This window comes from Phymastichus coffea, unplaced genomic scaffold (genome assembly GCF_024137745.1).
Source record: "Phymastichus coffea isolate CEN01 unplaced genomic scaffold, Cenicafe_Pcof_1.1 PCOF00067, whole genome shotgun sequence".
NCBI lineage: Eukaryota > Metazoa > Arthropoda > Insecta > Hymenoptera > Eulophidae > Phymastichus > Phymastichus coffea.
In genome coordinates this window covers 619,347-642,731 of record NW_026706878.1, presented here as the reverse complement: position 1 = coordinate 642,731, position 23,385 = coordinate 619,347, and the positions used below count along the sequence as shown (strand labels likewise).

General features: G+C 41.0%; 1 protein-coding gene across 1 annotated transcript in view; it reads left to right on the top strand.

The window, feature by feature from the left end:
- Positions 1 to 23,385, top strand: part of LOC131667519 (nidogen) — a 425,923-nt gene that overhangs the window by 334,296 nt on the left and 68,242 nt on the right. Inside the window, exon 17 of the mRNA XM_058940985.1 lies at positions 19,564 to 19,682. Coding sequence (XP_058796968.1) covers positions 19,564 to 19,682 — 119 coding nt within the window. The remainder of the gene's footprint in view (positions 1 to 19,563; positions 19,683 to 23,385) is intronic.

The following is a 23,385-nucleotide window of genomic DNA, read 5'->3' as shown; positions in this document are numbered from 1 at the left end:
GATTTTAAATACGTAAAGTATTTTCGAATTGATCGATGTTATCAACTATCGTGGAGGCGAGGCTAGAGGTAGCCAATTCTGAGTCTTCCATTGGGGAACCAAAGGTAAAGAAACCCCGACATGGGTGCGGTAAGAGGCACAAGGAAAGGCTTGCGCGTGAAACACTTGCCGCGAACGGAAACCGAACGGGAGCCAGTACGACTAGCACTGCGCGAGTTGAGGTCGTGTCGCGGACGAAACAGGCGCCGGTATCCGCGAGTCTGCCGGTGGATCGTGAAGCCAGGGTAACTGAGCCCGAGGCGGCTGAGGTTGCCAGTTACAGGCTCTCCGGATCAAGCTCACCTTCATTTACCGTGGAAAAGCTCCGAGCGCTCAGGTTCCTGTATTTGGAGTCGCTTGAACGACAACAATAATGGTAAGTTCCTTTTATCCAGTTTAAGTTTTGGTTAGTCGCGATCTTTGGGGCATCGTGGGTTAGTCGATTCTCCGCGATGACGGGCTTGGTATTTCGATTTTGTAACGAGGGCAGCACCTTATTCGGCACTGACGTCACCAATTTATTAAGGGGAGAGTAAAAGAGGCACTTTCGCTCTTTAACAATCGGGGAACGAGAGGATAGGTCGAACGAATAAATAATTTTCCTTAATTAGAACATACAACTTAAATCTATTCAGACAAACAAATACAAAATCGGTTATAATAAAGTTTACATCGCGCGCACATGTACAGAACAACTTAAACTAACGCGGGAGGATGAATGGCCCGGCGACTAAATCGCCTTGACCATTTGCCTCCTTACAAAGGAAAGAATATGTCGAAACCTCTCTACCGCATTACGATGAGCGTAGCCGGCAAGTGATCGCCTGGCTACCTATCGTTCCTACGCGGCCGCACATCACCATGAGAGAGAGAAATACCGGGAGAGAGAGATAACCTGACCTTTATCTTTGGCGATGAGCCGGCAACGGGGAGTTGACCTGGCCGCTGGCTGGACGTCTTCCTCGGCGTAGCCCGTGGTGAACCCACTGGAAGTCATGCCGTGCACGGTGGCGAGGGCGACACTGAATGCCCTGCTGCAGGTGTTGTCGCCACACGTTGCCTCGTCTCGCCCTGGTCTGGTTACTCCTGCACGTGTACTTCTTCTCTCATTGCGCTGCTACTTCCAACTTCTCTCCTTAACTTTCTTCCGGGAACTAGGTCACGCGACTTGACGCATGGTCAGCGTTCGCGCTCTCGCCGGGCTCTCCCACCAAGCCCACTCATTAGACGGCGTGCGACAAAAGCGCTAATTGGTCGCGCGTCACACGCCGGCCCAAACCTGCATAGTGCGTGCATGGACGCGCACTCTAGCATGCTCGCTAACTTTCTCTCTCTCTCTCTCTCTCTCTCTCTGTCTCTCTCTGTCTCATAGTCGCTGCGCTCTTGCTTCTTCGGGCGCTCTCAACCTTGCTCGGCAATCTTCGGCGGCTGGAAAAACATAAAGGCCAGTGGTTAGGCGCAATAAATATATGCGCCGAACGCTGACCACGTCGCCATGCCGAGCGATAAGAGGGAGAGAGAGAAGGAGGGCAGACGAGGAGCAAGCGTACTGCTTGCTCTCGTCACAATTTGATGTTCCGGGTAAAACGAAAAAATTTTGCCCTTAGTCTAATTTGGTTGTTACCAACCTTGACTTAAGTTTAATTAAGCTATGTTAAAGATGTTTATTGAATGAAGTATGAGCGCTTATCGTTGGTTGCCAGTTGCCGGTCAAGAGAGAGAGATTGTGAAGGAGGAGATTAGGCCGTACGCAGGTGCGAACTTTGGCCTGGAAGGGGATGTGACGAGAGCAAGTGATGCGCTTATTCTCGTCGGTATTTTCCCCCAATCCCTCCTCTCTCGGCAAGACATGGTGACCAGCGACCAGTCGATAAGTCGATAAGTCAAGGCTCGTAATATTTTGTTCTCTCTCTCTCTCTCTCGCTCTTTAGCGGTATGGCACAGCGGGTAGTCGTAAGAGTTAGCCTTAATTACGGTCAGCGTCATAAATTTGTTCAGGTAGAGTGCCGTAAGGCGATTCCTCGCCGGGCGGCTTTCTCTTTTAGTTTAAGTAGGCTAAGTCTGTTCGTCATCATGGCGGTCACCTGCCGGGCGACACGTGCTGTATGTCGGTTAGATTTGTTTGCGCGTTAAATTAGTTAATTTGTTCTTTGTTCTTGTATTGTAGTAGGTGTTAAAAACATCGTTGAATTCTGTATTGTTAAGACGTGTCTGTAACACCGTTGTATTCATTAGGTTAAGAGTTTGTAAAGTTGGTTATAAGTATAGTTATACGGTTTGTTTATTTGCGGTATTTGAAGTTTAAGTATAATTTCGATTTGATTAGATTTAGAATTAGATTTTGTTTTAATTATGATTTGTGTGTAATTTTTAATTACTTTCATTTCTTTACCTTTTTCTCCCCCCCCCTCCTCGATTGCTATAAGCGAGTGCGCCTCACTTGCCCACCTTAAAAATTGATAACGAGCGGAGCTTTCGTTACAGATCATTTAAGTATAATTTACACTTATCGCAACAAGTAGAATAAAAAGTTATTAACTAATGAAGTTAGTTAATACAATAGCACAATATTTACAATAAAATAATAAGAAAATTTTACATATAAAAATAATAATTCATTTATATTTTTGGACAAATCTTATAATGTAAATATAAAATCAGTTAATTAAGATTAATAAATTATAACAATGTTGTTATTATGTACAAAATAAACGCTTTTGGTTCATATACAATTATTTGTTTAAATAAATTATTAATTGTTTATTTATTGATAACAGTAATAACTAAGCTGTTATCAATGACACGAATTCTTACTTATGTTTCTCAGATAGTCATCTTGAGTTCAGAGTGTCCGGTTTATTATAATAATTAACATTTACAAAGTTATAAACATATTAAGTTTGCACATTAAAATTTAATAAGATTTCGTAGTTAAAAGTAATTAAAAATATTATAATCTTAATCTATGCCCTAAAATCTTTATAAAAATTACTTTGTTTCATTGAAATTACTCTTAATAACGTATTTTAATTGAACAACAAAAATTATCATATCTATATCTTGCAACGGTAGTCGATTCAATTAATCGATCCGTTCGCGATTCTGCTTCTCGCGCGTTAGTACGAACAAACTAACCGGTAGTTCGTAAAAATTTTGTCCTTGATGCATAGAATATTTTGAAGCAGAGTAAAATCCATTTAAAGTTGAAAACATTTCTTTATTAAAACTTTGAGTTCAAAATCAAATCATTTGGCACTTTTCACTTTGATGCAGTTTAATAATATAAAAAGACACTTTAAAACTACTGATTACACTCTATAACTATAATCTCATTGCATATCTCACAATACCGATACCTTCTTGAGTATTTTTTTTAATTTTATTTAAAGTCGCTCTATTTATGCTCCATCAATGCTTATCAGCGACGGAGGCTTGCAATGTGTTTGAGGACAAAGCACATGAAACTTTTTTCAGTGGTGCTTGTATCAATCAGCAGGGACTGGGAATCGAACCCAAGCCTACCGGGTATGAATCAGTTGCCCTAGCGAACGAGTCATTGCAGGCACATGAAATTAAGATCACATTTTTTATATCACAATCATCACAGTCTTTAATCAGTAGCACAAAACAGAACGTTTTTGATTGATTCATTAACTCTTCAAATCATTCATTTATTTCAGTCTTTTTTTTCATCACAAAATCATAGTTTAGTTTGTCAAACACTTGTAAATACAACTTTTATTCAATAAAATTTAATAAAATTTTTTACTAGCATAAGTAATGCTTTTAGAATTAACTTTCGATTGTTCACTCATTTTATTTTCATACTTTTTGTCAATTCTCAACTTTTTTTCAATAGTAGATTTTAATTCACTTTCTCTCTGTCTCTTACAGTCTCTATTATCCAAAATGTTTTTAGTATTCACACTCAAAACTTTTTGCTCGAACAACTGAGTTATTTTTGCAGCACCCAAATTGAAATTAGCAACAGCTTTTGAAGCAGCAATTTCTATTCTATTCTTGGAGACAAATGTAGTCTTCGGACGCATTAATATCTCCAGACAGTGGAATGTAAGCCTTCGTTAGCATTCTGTATCAAATCTCTTGAACATCCTAATAATAATTCAATCCTAGACAACCTCACAAAAATAGGCTTCATATGTTGGCTTACTGGATGGTTAAGATAAACTAGCATATTACTACGAGAACCTGACTTTCTGTTTTCAGATTTTACTTTGTTATAAGAGCACCAAGAATTTATACCTAGAAAAATATATAATTCATCAATTATAATTTTCTACAAACTAGTGTATTGTTATTTAGTCCATTATCATATAACTTTTGGGTACAGAGAATGGTCATGCTTTTCATCCGATGAAGAACAATGAGCCCAAGTAGCCGTGATATCATCTCTCATATTTTTTATATTGTTTTGATTTCTGATGATACAACTTCGATAATGAGATGTTTCATAGTTTTTTCAGTGAGAGCACCTTCCCCAAAAGTTACTTCTACAGTTAAAAGGCACGTCCACCCAAAGTTATTTCTAGAATTAAAAACAATACAATCATCTAGCGCATTTTCTATTATATTTACTCGCTCCTTACAAAATTTTCAATTACTTTTGACTTTAGCGTTTTTTACTTCTTCTTGAAGCGCAGTGAACAACCTTTTTTTTACATGGTTAATGCACTGTTCTCTCTCAATTCTCGCTCCATTGTATGGATTTACCTACTCTAAATAACTAAATACTTTTAAATCACTATCTGAGACCATAGTTGTGTATTAGAATTTGCTCAATAAGGATCTTTTCCACATGATATCAGCCGCTGCTACTTCCATTGATCCTGATGACCCTTGATAGTTTATACTACAGTATTTCTTATGACCTCCGTACGAGAAGTGGAATTCAGGTGAATCAGTGCCAAGTTCATTACTCGAAAAGGTGTACTGATGGCAAAATTTACTAAGCACTTCGAAATCTATAACCAGTCCAGTCACTACGTCAATTACAAAAGCTATTTCATAAAGTGATACATGTCCTCTCTTATGCTACGTCCCATCATATGAAACAATCAAATTCGTCACCTTTTCGACTCTAACTTGTACAGATTCTCGTACACTTCTCTGACCTTTTTCCTGCTTCTATTCAAAACTTAATCTTTCAATAATCTTGACTTTTCAATGACTACTTCAAAGTAGGTATAAAAAGTATTTGCTGTAATGGGGGATTTTATTCGGGGCGGAAATAAAAATCTTACCCGTTATAGAAAAGGATATTCCTTACGTTGCGAGGCTAACCGCCGCCTCGATCAGCTCATTCGGGCAGCCTCAATCTTCTGACCATTCGCCTCAGAGCCTGTGAAAACCCACATGTGCAGAACACGTGTGGCGATCCGGGTTGCCCAGTGACTCAAGTTCGGGCAGGTTCTGTTATGGGCGATAGGAGAGGAAAACCAAAGGGGATACAAAAAAAAATCTTAACCAATTGTCACAAGATCTACAAATTTATTTCTCTTTACCGTGTTCAATTGTACAAAGAGAAAGTTATGGCCGTGAGATTTCGCTAGATATGTCGCGTTCGCGATGAGAGAGAGAAAGACGCGCACTTTCTAATTTTGGTATTCGGCCGCGCGCATTTACAATCGATATCGAGGACTTACGTCACGGGAACAAGTCGCTGCAGACAACGGTGTTCCTGACGATGCCCACGAGTCTCGTTGGCTTCCGGTCCTTCCTTGCGGCACTTTTCTCAGCCGAGGTTTTCCCTGCCCGGATTCACAGTTACCCGCGATCCTCGACTGTTGCCTCAGATCGCTCTGAGCAACTGGTTATAATGGGCAGTGAAAGGTCATTTTCTTCGCCACAATTTTCTACTCCCTCGGAATTATCGGCCCTCTGCACGATGTCGGTCGAGGAGTTCTTTCGTTTCTTGTCACGGTCACTTGTCTCTCGTGCTTTCCTATTCGCAGGTCCGGACTGGAATGCCGCCACGCGCTCCGCTCCTCTCTTCACGTCTCGCGCACGCCGGCTGTCGGCCCAATCGCTCTCATTTCCCTTTCCCTTTTTCCTACTGTCCCATGTTACGCGCGTTTGACACGCGCTGACCGATGCCCTAATCTTTCTCCTCTCTCCCACTCTCTTTCGTTCGTTCGTTTCACGCGCGCTTTCCCCTTTCCCTTCTCTACTTTATTCTCGCGGGCCGACTTTTGAGTTGCCCCACGCGATGGAAGCGCTTAGGCTCTACTTTTAACGAGCGATACTCGTTATATTGCACTCATTGCTACATATCTAAAGCAGGACAAAATTTCTGGATAGCTACGTGTCCAACTCCAATCTCTAAAAATGCATTTACCATTTTTTTATTCACTAATAAAGCAGAAGTATCACTAGTATTTACTCAAGGACTGGTCCATATTTTGTTGATGATAGCACTGCATTTATCACAAATAATATGCAATTTAGTTCATTGGCCAAATCTACGTTTAACTTTCCAACTTGCTCCAATATTTTTACATTCAATTTAAAAGTAGTATTTGAAACTACTATTCAGTACATCAGAATGAACAAGAAAAAATGTATCTGAACTGCTGCTAAGTATCTCCACATGCTCAGTACGCTCACTAACAATTTCACTAACATTGTTATGACCACTGCTGCTTTTATTTGGTAAGATTACATTTTCGTCAATATTTGAATTTATCTTCATTGAATTACGTTCCTGTCGTTTGTCAGTTTCATTTGGAAACAAATTTTTTTTGATTAAAAAGCTCCAATTTTCTTTTTGTCGCACTAGTGACATTAGTAGTTTTTTTCTTCGTTCCACGTCTTTTACGATTCTTTTTGCAAGATTTATTTATTTTACTCGGCCGACCTTTCAAAGTTCCGTCTAGTAAAAAAATTTACTCAAGATATGTAGATGATACAATTATGTGTATGTGACGAGAGCAGGCCGCGTGCCGGTCTCTCGTCCGCGTTTCTCCCTCCCCCACTCGGTTAGGCGTGGTGGCCAACGTTGGGCGCATTCAAGTATGCGTCTAACACTTGGCCTTTTGTTTCAGCGCCAAGGACGAGCCAGCGCAGTTGAGCGCAAGAAAAGTTGAAGAGCGCGGAGAGAGAGTGAGAAAGAGAGAGAGAGAGAGAGAGAGAGTATTAGGCCTATGCAGGGATTGGCAGGCGCGCAACGCGTGACCGATAAGCGACGCGTCGCGTGCCGCCTAACTAATAGGTCAAGGTAGGGAGAGGAGCGAGCGCCGCTGAGCGACTGCAAAACGCGCGCAAGAATTAGTGCCTGAGGAGAGTCGCAGCCGAGTCTTACGAGAGTGAGGGAGTAGAAGCCTAGTCCTGCTAGAGTGCGGAAGTCCGAGCCCAGCAGAGAGAGCAGTTTTGAATAGCCGGAAGGAAGGAGGATCAACCCTACCGGCAACGGCTTTGCCAGCAACTGCAGCCAGCCCACCTGCTAGGAGAGTCAACGTCGCCTACGGATACCTGGTCAGCGACAGCAGTTAGCGACGATCTGACCAGCGACGACACCAGGTACTTCCTGCGGCAGCACATCGCTCAGGATTCCCGACGTTGCGAGGAACAGGAGATAAAAGGTCAATCCTTCCTTTTCTTCTTTCTCTCTACACTCTCTCTCTCTCTGTTGATGCGACGGCCGGTGCGCGTGGAAAGAGATAGCCTGGCATTCACGTGCCGGCTATCTGAAGGTTCGCGCTAGGTTTAATTCATAGTGACGTAAGTCGCGACCGGTGAATTGTCCAGGCGCCCACGTGCCGGGCAATTTAACCGGTATTAGTCCGCGTAGTTTTTAAGTAAGTTTGTAATAGGTTAAGTACGCGATTAGGTACTAGTGAAATGCGAAATGTTTAATTGTGATTATCTTAAGTAGTTTATTGTTCTATTTGTAGTTTGTTGGTCGGCAATTTAGATTATGTTATGCGCGCGTATGTTCAGTGTGAATAATTATTAATAATAATAGGTTGTAAGTGAGATTTGATTCCTGTCTGTGTATAATTTATTTATCAACCTCCCCTCGTTCTTCTCCCTCAATTGTCATGAGCGAAAGTGCCTCACTTACCCCGCAAAAGAATTGGTAACAAAGGATCAAGTTTTGTTACATGTATTAAAGAAGGATATTTGCAGATTGTTTCAGATGTTTTAAATGAGTATGACAGTAAGTTTAATGCATAAAATAGCAAATAATAATAAAATTACGTTACTGGATTTGTCATTATCTATATTTAATAATAGAATTTTAACTAATTGGTATCAAAAGCCAACTATTTTCGGCACAGTACTAAATTTTAATTCAAATCATACTCAACAACAGAAACGTAATATTGTTCATAACTTGGTAGACAGAGCAATATTTTTGTCTCACACAAATTTTCATACAGTAAATATCAAGATAGTGAAAAATATTTTAATTGATAATAATTATTTTTTTAACTTTATTTATTTCGTGATTTCAGAATGTATTCGAAAACTATATTTTGGTAACTGCAATTCACACAATGCCTCAAATAATAGCTGTAACGAAGAATCTTGACTAGGCTGATTTCATCCGTTTGGTTCTCGCCAATGTCGACGCACCGCGCCAAGCTAAAAATGTGTGCGTATGACACACCACTCACGCTTTTTTTGGGTTCGAGGTATGGTGTATGGGCTGAGCAGACGGATGGAGCGATCGAGATGACGCGGAAGATAGAAAAGGAGAGAGAGAGCGTGCCGGTTGTGCGGATCCCTGCGCCGATGAAGGGAGAGTATCTGCTTGATATTAACAGAGATCGTCACGCGCGCGAATTTAACTGAGTTTTCAACGGTTTTCCCAAGTGTCCCTGCAACCTCATCAACGACTTTCGTTTTTGGAGACATGCCTGGTGTGCGGACAAGAAGCAGGGTGTAGTGATTGGGTCATGCCCAGCCCGCGCGTGTCCGAAGGATACCTGACACCGGTGCGTGTAGGTAATCGGAGAAGTGCAAACGTTAAAATGCACGTTAAAACGTAAAGCTCTAGCCGTTGTTCTTTCACTTCAACGCGAAGAAGAAAAAACTCTTTACTTCCCCCCTTTCTTTGGAATTAATATCTCACTTGTATTTCGGATTTGATAGGAAATTGTGGAATAGGAAAGGTGTCAAATTAAATGAAACACTTAGGAGCCAAATGATGTATAATTTTGGCTCCAAGGAAGAAAGCCTGTTGCCAGGCAAAACTCCCTCGAACAGAAACTAATAATAAATTATAATAATAATGTGTGATATTGTTGTATGTGTGTGTGTATGTGTAAGTTGTGAGTTGTGCGTCTGATTGAATAGGCTGCGAAGCAGCGGTTAATCAATTGATGTGTTATTCGTATAAGCTGCGAAGCAGCGGTTAATCAATTGATCTTTGTTCGGATAAGCTGCGAAACAGCGGTTGATCAATTGATGCTTGTCCGAATGGACTGCGAAGCAGCGGTTGAATGAGTGAATGTTATGAATGTTATCAGTGCACGTCACGTCAGAAATCGAGAATAGAAATAAACTGGAATGCAGGAAATAATGATAAGAAAATAGAATTGGAAAAAATCAAGAAGATTTCGTGAGATGAAAGGATGCATGTCGCGACCGCGCACACAAACGATTCGCGAACAGAAACTCTTTTGTACGACAAGATTGAAAAACTACTGGTTGAAATTCAATCTCTCTTGCGAGCGATTAGTACGTCCGGAAACGTTCGATGCTGACCTTTCTTTTGTTTGACACGCGACCTCTTGTGTAAAAAACGGAGAAAGCAGAGAGAGAGAGAGAGAGAGAGAGATCAGATAAGGTCCTATTTTGAAATGACGTGGTGCGTTAGCTCATAGTGTTGATTGGCATGATTGTGCTATTAAGGAATGACGGTACTTCTGCAAGTGGATTGAATTTTAGTCAGTTTCGACTAAACATGCTCCCGGCGTTGCGAATCGGTGAGCAATATTCAGTATCTAGTCAGTCCAAAGTCATGTGAATTGTGTGTTACATATAAATATTATATAAGCAATATAATCAATTAATCGAAATTGTCTGTAGCAACAGGTAATCTGCACAGCTGCGTGATATTCCGTTTGTAGATACCGTGATCTACGTAGAACGTTCGTTTTGACTGTGACCACTCTCACGATTCCATCGCTGCCTGGGTGAACTTCGGTAACGACACCCAAACGCCAATGTCTACAAGGTTGATTTTTGTCGATGAGAAGAACAATCGAATTGATTTCGATCTTGTGATTTGAATTAAGCCAACGCTGTCGTTTCTGTAACTTGTTCAGATATTCAAGGTGCCACCTTTTCCAAAAGTCCTGGCGTGCTCGAGTGATGAAACGCCATGTAGATAGACGATTGCCTTGAATAGATAATAAGTCATCATCCGGTAAAAAATTCCATGGTCTTCCTATGAACAAATAGGCCGGAGTGATAGCTGTTAAATCATTAGGATCGGTAGAGATAGAATACAGTGGACGAGAGTTTAAGATCGCCTCAATTTCTATCGCGAAAGTATTCATTTGTTCAAACGTTAGCAATTGATCTCCTACCACACGTTTAAAATAGTGTTTGAATAATTTGACACATGCTTCCCACAAGCCTCCGAAATACGATGAGAGCGGTGGATTGAAGTGCCAATTGATATTTCTATGTATTGCGAAAGTGTCGACATCGGAGCGGAATGACTCTGAATTTAAAAGCGCATACATCTCGATTAGCTGACTATTAGCTCCGACAAAATTTGTGCCATTGTCTAAAAAGACGTGTGAAGGAATACTGCATCGCGATATGAAACGTTTAAAAGCTCCTAAAAATTCCTCGGTGGTTAGGTCACTTACGATTTCGACATGTGCGGCCTTTGAAAACATACACACGAATACGCATCCGTACGCCTTTACCTTATTCCGATTCCGAAACTTCTTTTCTTTAATGAAAATCGTCCCGAAGAAATCTACTCCTACGTAAGAAAATGCCGCACTTTCATGAACCCGACTCGAAGGTAAATTACTCATCTTGCTGTGTAACATAGTAGGCCGATGTCGCATGCATTCCACACAATCACGTACGATTTTACGAACTTGATTTCTAGCATCGAATATCCAAAAGCGTTGTCGTATAGCTAACAATGTCGAAAGGCAACCTGCATGAAAGTTTCGCAGATGTGTTTCTCGAATTATTAAGTCGATCACGTGATGACGAGAAGGTAATAAGAGGGGGTTTTTTGATCGAAAGAGATGGTTGCGTTTTTTAAGCGGCCTCCCACGCGTAAGAGTCCATATTCGTCTAGAAAAGGGTCGAATGCTGCAATTCGCTGAGTTTTTGCAGGCTTAGATTGAGAAAGAAGAGAAATCTCACTTGAGAATTGCTCTCCTTGAATGATTTTTAAAACGATGCGCTCAGTTTCGCGTTTTTCTCGTACTCCGATACCTCGGGACTTGTATTTATTAGTTGGTCTGAAACGCAAATAAAATTCGATGACCTTCAACAACGTCGTATATGAGGAAAATCGACTGAATATGTCGTTTCTTGTAACGCTAGCAAGACTTACAACAGCTCTCAGCCCTGGCAAAGATTTCAGTAATTCCATCTTATCGACAGGCCACATAGTCTCAGAATTCGTCAGCCATATAGGGCCCTCTAACCACGATCTATTGCCAAGAAAATCGACTGGCAATTGCCCACGAGAAAGAGCGTCAGCTGGGTTGTCGTTAGTTCGAATATGTCGTCATTTACTCCCCGCGCTGAGCGACTGAATTTTCTTGACTCTGTTACCTTCAAAAACCCTGAGAATATTTGGCGATTTCTGCAACCAGTGAAGTCCGATTTTATGAGCACCTGTCGGTACATTTTCTCGATATCGGCTATTAACACAAATGTGTGTGTTCTGAAACGAGTGAGGATTACAAACAACTTATCTTGGATAGGTTGCCCGATGAGTAGTAGGTTGTTTAAAGAAACTCCTCGATCTGTTTTTGCCGATGCATCGAACACGACCCGCACCTTCGTAGTATTGCTCGTCGGTTTTATCACAGCGTGATGAGGCATATAATAGTCATCGGAAGTTTCGTTCTGTACCAACGACATGTGTCCTAATTCAATGTACTCATTCAACACTTTGCTATACTCAGCTTTAAATGTCTCGTCGCCCCGAAATCTACGTTGCAGTGCGAAAAAACGACGCAAAGCGATACAACGCGAGTTACCTAGTTCGGTTCGGCCTTCCTTAAAGGGCAGGCGAACGACATACCTACCACTTGCTTCGCGAGTAGTAGTATCTTGAAAATATTTCTCGCATTTTGCTTCGACATTGATTTTGGCCGCGTGAATTCCGACTTCCTCAATCTCCCAAAACCTTTGCAACTGATGGCTCAACCCTATTACATCACAAAAAGCCGTAGACCTGAGCTCGTCGTTAATCGCACCTCCCGCGATGACCCATCCTAACAATGTTTTCTGTAAAATCAAATCGTTCCCTCCGCGCGACAGATTGATTTTCCCCAAAGAAGAAAAGGATAACGTAGCGCCCGAGCTTATTAACATATCTACACTACGTGGTATATGAAATTTAGGGTCTGCGAGTTTGATGTTTGCTGGAATATTCAGTCCTTCTCGAGCAAACGGTTCGTCCGGTATAAAATCTGCGATTTTTGGAATTACGAGAAAGTTTAATGACCTTGAAAAATCGTTGCGAAGCAGCGGTTGAATGAGTGAATGTTATGAATGTTATCAGTGCACGTCACGTCAGAAATCGAGAATAGAAATAAACTGGAATGCAGGAAATAATGATAAGAAAATAGAATTGGAAAAAATTGTGACGAGAGCAGGCCGTTTGCCCGTCTCTCGTCCGCGTTTCTCCCTCCCCCACTCGGCTAAGCGTGGTGGCCAACGTTGGGCGCATTTAAGTATGCGCCTAACACTTGGTCTTTTGTTTCAGCGCCAAGGACGAGCCAGCGCAGTTGAGCGCAAGAAAAGTTGAAGAGCGCGGAGAGAGAGTGAGAGACAGAGAGAGAGAGAAAGAGAGTATTAGGCCTATGCAGGGATTGGCAGGCGCGCAACGCGTGACCGATAAGCGACGCGTCGCGTGCCGCCTAACTAATAGGTCAAGGTAGGGAGAGGAGCGAGCGCCGCAGAGCGACTGCAAGAGGCGCGCAAGAATTAGTGCGTGAGAGAGTCGCAGCCGAGCCTTACGAGAGTGAGGGAGTCTAAGCCTAGTCTTGCTAGAGTGCGGAAGTCCGAGCCCAGCAGAGAGAGCAGTTTGGGATAGCCGGAAGGAAGGACGATTAACCCTACCGGCAACGGCTTTGCCAGCAACAACAGCCAGCCCACCTGCCAAGAGAGTCAACGCCACCGACGGAGACCTGGTCAGCGACAGCGGGTAGCGACGATCTGACCAGCGACGACGGCCGGTACGTCCTGCGGCAGCACATCGCCCAGGATTCTCAACGTTGCAAGGAACAAGAAAAAAAAGGTCAAGTCTTCCTTTTCTTCTTTCTCTCTACACTCTCTCTCTCTGTTGATGCGACGACCGGTGCGCGGTGAAAGAGATAGCCTGGCACTCACGTGCCGGCTATCTGAAGGTTCGCGCTAAGGTTAATTTGTAGTGATATAAGTTGCGACCGGTGAATTGTCCAGGCGCCCACGTGCCGAACAATTTCCCGGTATTAGTTCGCGTAGTTTTAAGTAAGTTTGTAATAGGTTAAGTGTGTGATTTGGTATTAGTGAAATGCGAAATGTTTAGTTGCGATCATCTTAAGCAGTTTATTATTCGATTTTTAGTTTGCTAGTCGGTAATTTAGATTATGTTATGCGCGCGTTTGTTCAGTGTGAATGATTATTAATAATAATAGGTTGTAAGTGAGATTTGGTTCTTGTCTGTGTATAATTTATTTATCAGCCTCCCCTCATTCTTCCCTCTCAATTGTCATGAGCGAAAGCGCCTCACTTACCCCGCAAAAGAATTGGTAACAAAGGATTAAGTTTTGTTACAAAATCAAGAAGATTTCGTGAGATGAAAGGATGCGTGTCGCGACCGCGCACACAAACGATTCGCGAACAGAAACTCTTTTGTGCGACAAGATTGAAAAACTACTGGTTGAAATTCAATCTCTCTTGCGAGCGATTAGTACGTCCGGAAACATTCGATGCTGAATCTAAACTAAACTTGTTTTTCCTTCGATACGCGACCTCTTGTGTGAAAAACAGAGAAAGCAGAGAAAGAGAGAGAGAAAGAGAGAGAGAGAGAGAGAGAGAGAGAGAGAGAGAAAGAGAGATCAAGATCAGATAAGGTTCTATTTTGAAATGACGTGGCGCGCTAGCTCATAGTGTTGATTGGCATGATCGTGCTATTAAGGAATGACGGTACGTCTGCAAGTGGATTGAATTTTAGTCGGTTTCGACTAAACACGTATGTTATTGTCGATTAAAGGATTAGTGGGTTAATCCGCTGTTGTGTTCATTTGTCGCAGTGTTGCTCCTCATCCCGAATCCTAATCCGTGCGTTTAATGCGTTTCTCGACGCGTTATTCAGTCGTGGGAGCCTTTGTGCCTCCCGAATCCCCCCTTTCTATTTGAAATAAATAATTTGTACGGGCGGGCGCAAGCTACCCAGGAGGTATTCATTGTTTCTCCGTTACATAGTTCTATCCCTAAATTTGTAATAGTGTCGGCGTGCAATGCCGATATATTCACTACTATTACCAATTATTTATAAAGGGGGAAGGCAAGGGAGGCGGTGTATCGCTCCAAGCAAAGCAGGAAGGAGAACAGCGGGCAAAATGATTTCACACACACAACTCGTTGATAAACCGTTTATTACAACGCACTACCTAGAGTGCCGGCGAAAGTATAAACACTTATTAACAATAACGCGCAAACTTAATCTAAACGAGATGACCGGCACGTTAGCGCCATGTCACCTTGTTAACCGGCTCAAACAATTACTTAAATTACACACTGCCGAAAACTACGCCGGCTCGGAAAAGCCTGGCGTAGCAACGCGAACCGTGAGAATCGCCGAGGAAAGGAAGAGATATAAAGAGAGAGAGGAATCGGTGACCTGACCAATTTCGTCGCTGTTGCTGGCAGCCTTGAAGGTGTCCCACCGGCGGCTAGGCTGGAAAACCACTGGCTGCTGCGTGGCCGGCGACCTGGCAAAAAAGGCTGTTGGGTGTTGCCTCGATGACGGCTTCTTGCAGGGCAACTCCTGACTGCTGCGTCGCTGGCAGAGGAAGTCCTGTCCGGCCAATCTGCTGAGGAATGCTGACTTCTTCCCGAACAAAGGGCAGGCAGCGATGGTCACCAACTAGCTCGTACGACTGATTGCTGTCGCGCGCGTCGCGTAACTCTCTGTCGCGAGTGCATGAGAGTCGGCTTCTCACGCCTTCTCCCACCACTCGCCTCCTAATCGGCGGCACGCGGCAATGCTGGTCGCGACAAGTGCCGCGCGCCAAGCCCAACTACTAGACTATTGCTTTTCTCTCTCTCTCTCTCTCTCGCACTCTCAATACTCGATCGCGTCGTCGCGTCCACGGCTTCTCCTTCCACTCTCGTGCGTTGCTGAAAAATAAAAGGGCAGGCATCAGGCACGTGATAATAACGTGCGCTTGATGCCGGCCGTGCGCCTTTGCCTAAGAAGGAGAGGGAGGCAAGCACACGGTGCAGGCCATGACAGGCCTACACCGTCACAAATTTGCAATTTCATTAGCATAAACAACTTTTTAACTCGTTTAAATTGCTTTAAAAAGTACAACATACGTGTTATTTCACACATGAATTAAATAATATTGTTAAACTTGGTAAAGATAAAATTGAAAAATGGTTAAAAACTTGCATTGTTTATAAACTTATAAAATATTGAAATAGTCTGTAAGTACGATCGTTAAAGTAAAAAGGGAAACATATATTTAAAGAAAAAAAAAGGTAAATCAAATGCGTGTTGTATGCAATTATATAAAAATGGTTATGGGCTCAAACCGCGTATGCAGATATGAGCTTCTTTTGTATAGTGCTAATATAAATGACAAATAATATTGAGATGGAGTCAATTTCGAAAATTGAAAAACTAAGAGATATGGACAACTGGAATCCATGGCTTTTTGTAGTGCGCACGTATCTTGAGGATGACGTCAATATGGCGGCAAATATGGATCAAATTGAACGCAGTGTACGAGATGAAGTCGGATGGAAATCTGTCATTGCTGCAAAAAAAAATCGTTGAGTTCAAATGGGATAAAAGTGATAGCGCCGTGGCGAAGCCTTCAAAGATAGAAAATTTTGCTGTTAGGATGAAAAATTTGGGTGGTAAAATATTGTAGTTAATAATACTAACCCGAATTTTGTTTTGTCTTCAAAAAGAATTCATTTTTACAGTGTGTGGGACTCCGAAATAAATAAAGAAGAAATAAAAGAAAAGAAAACTCTAGAAAATCTAACCGCAAAACTAATGATAGAAGAATCGAGAATAGGTAATTATGAAGGAAATTCGGTGGTTCAATCGATTGCTTTAGTTATAAACAAACCAAGAGTTTGAGTTTCTCAAAAACGAACAAAAAAAGAGCAAGTAAAAGAAACACAAAAATAGGAACTCAAGATGCGGTAACTGTTACAAGTGTCACTCTTCGAATCACTATCTACGCGACGGTTTGAACAGACTTCAAGGAAACTGTTTCGAATGTAAATGAACATCGAGATCCTCGAAGTTGGCTACTAAACGAGTTGAGAAAAGGCGCGTAAAGATGATAAGGTGCAGGCTCGCGACGTAGTCAAATTTGGGCTCATATTTTTGTTTTCTTTCCGGTCGATATAAATTCACGACGGTGCGATGGAACACTTGTCAAGTGCATTTAGAAATTATTTATGATTGCCCATTCAAGTGTTGCGCACGAGAAAATCAGCGCTGGACAGGGTCCGGCAAGCGCATACATGTTTAGGCTCGGATTTCCGCTTGCATGCTCGAAGAAACCATAAAAAAAGAAAATATTTCGTCCTCTGTGTGATGAGTGACATACACATCGAACTATAATGCTTGTAGCGGAGTGTGAGTGAGAGAATATGCGAGTTTTTTATATAATTGTAGTACTTTAAGCGACTCGACTAAATGTACAAACGACAGGTTGCTGGCGATTTGTCTGTGATGCGCACTGACACGAGCCTATGCCGGATCTTTTTAACTATTTGAAGAGAGAAGATGAATTCCTCGAGATCCCTATCATGATTGACGAAACCGAGCGCCGCTGTCCCAATGCTCAATAAGCGCCCGCATCGCCAAATCTGATGCAGCGTTGCGAACCAAAACCTAGCAGATTTGTAGCAGAAACGTGTATTTTCAAATCTCGCGTCGAGATGAAAGACTCGGGGGTTGAGAAAGCTTGGAGCAGGAACTATGGTATTGCCCCGAAAGCCAAGTCAGAACGTGCGACAAACCAGCAGATTCAGAAACGTGCCTTTCCGAATCTCGCATCGAGATAAAAAAAAAAAGAAGATTAATCGGCTGAGCGCGTGGGCCTCCCTAAAAGCCAACAGTGATACACGAAGCTAGCAGAAAGGCTGGCTACACGAAGTCATCGGAGGTAAAACCAAAATATGCGATACCCTATGAACTCTGAATCATGAGAGAGGGAAAACTTAAAAAAAAGGAAGAAAGAAACGGAAGTGGGAAAGTGACTCACAGGAGAGACTCGCTCAGGGCAACTCACCAGAACGCTTGCAACCGTTGTCAAGGCAAGTACACTAAGAACATTGTAATGCAAAATTCTTGCGTTTCGGAGTGGTCTGCGACAACTCGTTATAATAATCAAACTTGTATTGTTTCTTTTAAAAGATTTAAGTTGAATTTATATCTATATTTGTAGATTATAAAACAAAATTGAAACTCATTTTAATTGTTTTACCCTTCGGATCTGCGTACGGGTATAGGAATATAAACATAGAAACAGTCGTTGTGAATAAGCGCGAAAGCTACATATTATATGATGTTTTATTTATACCTACGATATATATCAATCTCCTTTCATTAAAGGCTTGAAGTTACAAATAACAGGAAAGTTTGTACCTAACTTGAAAATATTGTAATCATTGCGACTTGTTCCGAGGCAGTTAATCTGTATAAAGTTGACTTAGAAGTTGTAATGCCTGAAAAGTTGAGCTTTGCCGCTAATAGAGAAAACATGCAGTTCTGGCATGAGGGAATATGCCATTAAAATAATCGACTTGTACGCGAAATTCTGAAAACTGTCGATAACAGTTTTAACCTAAATCTTGATAATCAATTTTATGATCGTTGTACCTGTGGCAAATCTTACAAAAATCCTTTCCATAGTAGGCTCGATCGCGACAAAGAGTTAAGACAAATTTTGCATATTGATTTATGTGGACTGATGTGGATAGAATTGATAGGCAAAAATAAGCACTATCTATTTATAAAAGACAATTACTCGAGTTTCCGGAAAATTTATTGTTTGCGCCAAAAATTAGAAGCTTCTGAATGCTTACAAAAGTTTTGCATAGAAATAAAAAATCAATTCGGCAGGGATGTAAATGAAATTGTAAGCGATGGTGGCGAGGAGTTTGTCAACGATGTAAACTAAAAATTTTTTGAAAGCAGAGGTATAAAGCATATGGTAACTATATTACGGTAACTAACTATCACAGCAAAACAGTATCGTGGAACGCGAGAACTGAACGATTGTAGAAGCTGTTCGATCAATATTGTATTCAAATACAGACCTGCCGCGCTTCTTGTGGGCTGAGAGCGCTAACACTGCCGTCTATGTTTTGTACAAAACTGATCTGATTAAACTTCTAAGAAAAACTCCACATTAATTGTGGATGGATAAATTAACATAGAGCAATTCTAAGGCTGGATTCGGATTTAGTGCATCAAAATCCTTAGGGATACATTGCTATTATTTATGTGATAAATCCTTATTGACTTGTGAATAAGACCACTGTCGAAAAATATAATTTTAATTTATTTTAAGTTTTTATGAGTGATGGTGACATTATTTACATATTTTTTTTAAACATAATTTTGACTTCGTAATCATGTGAGCTTAACTGATGGGCTACCTTAACACAAAAAATCTTAACCTTAAAACAATAAAGAAAAAATCTTTAATAACTAAACACATTTTTGAAAAAATAGAGATTGAAGATAGCATAAATGAAATATTATTTAAAAAATAAAAAGAATAAACGTTGACGAAAAAACGCCAATTAGATTTTCTTCCAGATTTTTCTCATAGAATAGATTAGTATAATTATAATTAGTTTTTCGAAATTATGAAATTTTTGATAATTCATTTATATAATTCATTTATATAACTTTTTATAAACAATAAGAATATAGACAATAAGATAAAGGATAGATACTTTGTTTTATTTATACCATAGGTGGTATAATTAGTTTGGAATTATTTAGCATAGATTCGTTTCGGGTATTGATACATCGAAAGAAAACAATATATTTCTTTATTAAAATTCGTTAAACTAAAACTATATTTTTATATTATATAATTACAGGGGAAGAATCGAGGTAGCTATAAAAAATACCGGACACAGGGGATCGTCGATTTCATTACCACCAGGTGGTAGTAATAAGCCATATGGAATAGTTGCTGTTGCAGATACATGTCCAGGAGGTAATATTACTTAACTTACTTTGATTGGGATATATTCGTAATGAAATTAAGAGTTAATTTTAAAAATATCAAATTTCTGCTACTAACTTATATAATACTTGCTCATAATAATATAATATCATAATACTTGCTCTCTTATATTGAGATAGAGCTCAATGCGTTCATGGTTGATTAACAAACTTTTTAAAATGGAACGATTTTGATACCTTCCAGAATAAAAGTCGGAATAAATAGTTTTAAAAAAAGATTCGTGGTGTGCATAAAAATTATGGTATAGAAATCAATTTTCAGTGTCTAACACAAGTTATTATACTTTAGAAAATATTATTGCTTATTATTCACATATAATATGCAAAAAAGTATAATCATTAATTGGACTACAACTAGAAAATTTTTTTACTTTCCAATATAATTTATAAAATGTCCATGGACAATAACTAAATTTTTTCAATACAATTATATCAATTGGTTACAAAAATAATCTTTGTTATAATTTACATGAAGGTACTTCACCATTGATCTGTACGCGTGCATTAATACTGTGTTTATTTAATTGTGTAAAAACAGTGTCTTACGTTTTCTGAATCTTGAAAATATTAGTATTGTGTGCATTAACATATTTGCTAGTCGACTTGGGTGTTTGGATATCTTCATTGGTATATTGTCTGCTAACTGTATAATTTTTTCTCTTATGGACGTCATATTAATATTTGTCCTTATGTATTTGTTTGTGACAAACCATGGTGCAACAGTAATAGATCATAGTGTTATAATTTAAAATCATTCTATTACATCAATATTTAATTTTTTAATTTTGTAACATTAGGCCAAAGTTGTATTACTATTTAATTATGTTCTATACTAGTTTAATTATGGGTATATATATATAATATATACCCCGTTACAATATATATATATATATTGTAACGGGGTAAAACCGTTTAATTGTTATATTCGCGCGACTGTATTAAAAGGACACGCGTAAATCGTCAATGCTCACTACTTATCCGGGAGAGCACGAGAAAGTATGCGTCAGTCAACCAATAATCGTTATTAACCTATACTAAATTGAGTGGAAGCTATGTGAGATGAGAGAATCAATGAAAACACTTGTTAGTAATGTAAATTGGGTCTTTTATTATCCCTCAAAATTCACAAAAGGTCGGCCCGCGCGTTTGTTTACATGCACGCTCGCTCGTCGACAACACGCTTTGTCGGTACGCTCGCTGCTCTTTGTTATTAGAGCCGTTACATGCACGCATTTACGTTATTCATTAATTAGATAATCGCGATCGCGAGATTAAGCTAGCCAGCTTACCTTATACTTGCAAGCGATCGGAGAAGTCACAAATACCTCGCACAGAGCGGAACTGTTTTTATTGTTTCTTACGCGGCTCGCGAATGCGCGCACGGAGTGGTTTCGCCCTCGATGGCGAAACCTCGCACACACACACACACTGCTTGGCCTTCAGCTGGTGTCCGGATGGCTCGTTGGAGGCAGCTGTCACGGCTATCTGGCACTCTCGATTATCTGCTGATCTGGCGTATCGTTGATAAGGGCACGTGAATTGGCGATTGCGGTAGCGAAAGCGGACGGATACTAGGATGGTCTAGGCTTCACTGGTTCAAATTCGGTCGCGCGCGTTCCGTCTGCTCGCGTGCCGAATTCCTTCGTTACCTATTCTGTCCCCCCGGCAGGTGCTGCCCTCATAGGCAGCAATTAAGCTAAATAGTCAGCGCTAATTTGACGTTTACCGTCACAATATATACGAGGTGTGATCAAAAAGTAAGGTGAATTTTTATTTTTCTCAAAAAATATTTATTTATTCATCAATTTTTATTTTATCTCCTTCAAAGTAATCCCCCTCGGATATAATGCACTTGTGCCAACGCTTTTTCCAATCCTCAAAGCATTTCAAAAAATCATTTTTTGTGATCTTGTTTAGTTCATCCTTCGATGCCGTCTTTATCTCCTCAATCGTGGCAAAACGCCGTCCTTTCATGGGCCTCTTCAGTTTTGGGAACAAGAAGAAGTCACAGGGGGCCAGATCTGGGGAATACGGTACCTGTGGCATCGTTACTGTGTTGGTTTTAGCCAAAAATTCGCGCACAAGCAACGATGTGTGCGCAGGGGCGTTATCATGGTGCAAAAGCCAATTTTTATTTTTCCACAAATTCGGACGTTTCTGGCGGATTGCTTCGCGCAAATTGCGCATAACTTGCAGGTAATATTCCTTATTTACTGTTCTACCCTGTGGCAAGAACTCATGATGCACCACGCCCCTGCAGTCAAAGAAAACTGTAAGCAAAACCTTTACACTTGATCGAACTTGGCGTGCTTTTTTTGGTCTTGGTGATCCAGAATGCCTCCACTGGGACGATTGAGTCTTAGTCTCGATGTCATAACCGTATACCCATGTTTCGTCACCTGTTATAAACCTGTTGAGTAAATCTGGATCATCGTTGACGTCATTAAGTAGCTCTTGGGTGATGCTCATGCGACGTTTCTTTTGGTCGAAATTGAGCAATTTCGGAACAAACTTCGCTGACACACGTCTCATGTCTAAAACACTCGTCAAAATTGATTGGCACGAACCAAATGAGATGCCAATATCGTCAGCAATTTCTCTAATGGTAATTCGACGATTTCCCAACACTATTTTCTTCACTTCTTCAACATTCTCATCAGTTGTTGATGTGCTGGGGCGTCCAGAACGAGGTTCGTCGTCGGTGTCTTCTCGGCCTTCTTGGAAGAGTTTATACCACTTGTAAACATTTTTTTGGCTTAAAGTAGACTCACCGTATGCCACTTTCAGCATTTCAAGTGTTTTGGAACATTTGATTCCATTTTTCACACAAAATTTAATGCAAACTCTTTGATCCATGTTTTTAGACAGCAGCAAATCATGGAGCACGCAAAACACTTCTAACCTTGATGCCTCTCACAAACAAACCAAACATACTACAAAGCTGAAATTTGGAACGTATGTTCTAGACGAGTGTACCGACATAACCAAATAAAAAAGTCGAAGATCGAACGGACGTAGCCCGCTAAATTTCAAAATTCACCTTACTTTTTGATCATACCTCGTATATATATATTGTAACGGAGAATCTCAGCTAGGCCGATTTCGTCCGTTTGGCTCTCGCAAATGTCCGCGCGCCGCGCTAAGCTGAGAGTGTGTGCGTGCCACACGCACACTCATGCTTGGATTTTTGTTTTCGAGGTGCTGTATACGGGCTGAGCTGATGGATGGAGCGATCGAGATGGCGCGGAAGAAGAAGAAAAGAGAGAGAGAGAGAGAGAGAGAGAGAGAGAGAGAGAGAGAGAGAGAGAGAGAGAGAGAGAGAGAGAGAGAGAGAGAGAGAGAGGAAGAGCGCTCTAGTTACGGATCATAGCGAAAAATTTAAGGAGAGAACGAAGTTAACGGTTTTCCAGAGTTGGCCTCGCGACCTCGTCAACGTTTTCGTTTTCGGAGACACGCCTGGTGCGCGGACAAGAATTGGAGAGTTGTGGCTGGGTCGCGCCCAGCCGTGTCCCGAAGTATACCCAGCACCAGTGCGTATGGGTAACCGGCGAGGTGCGCGGGTGTGCGCGTGTGAGCGGACTTTATCGCTGCTGCAGTACCGAGCAACCGAGGGGCAGTGGAAGCAACAATAACAGCAATCAACGAATGAACAACGGATTGAGGCAGCAATATTG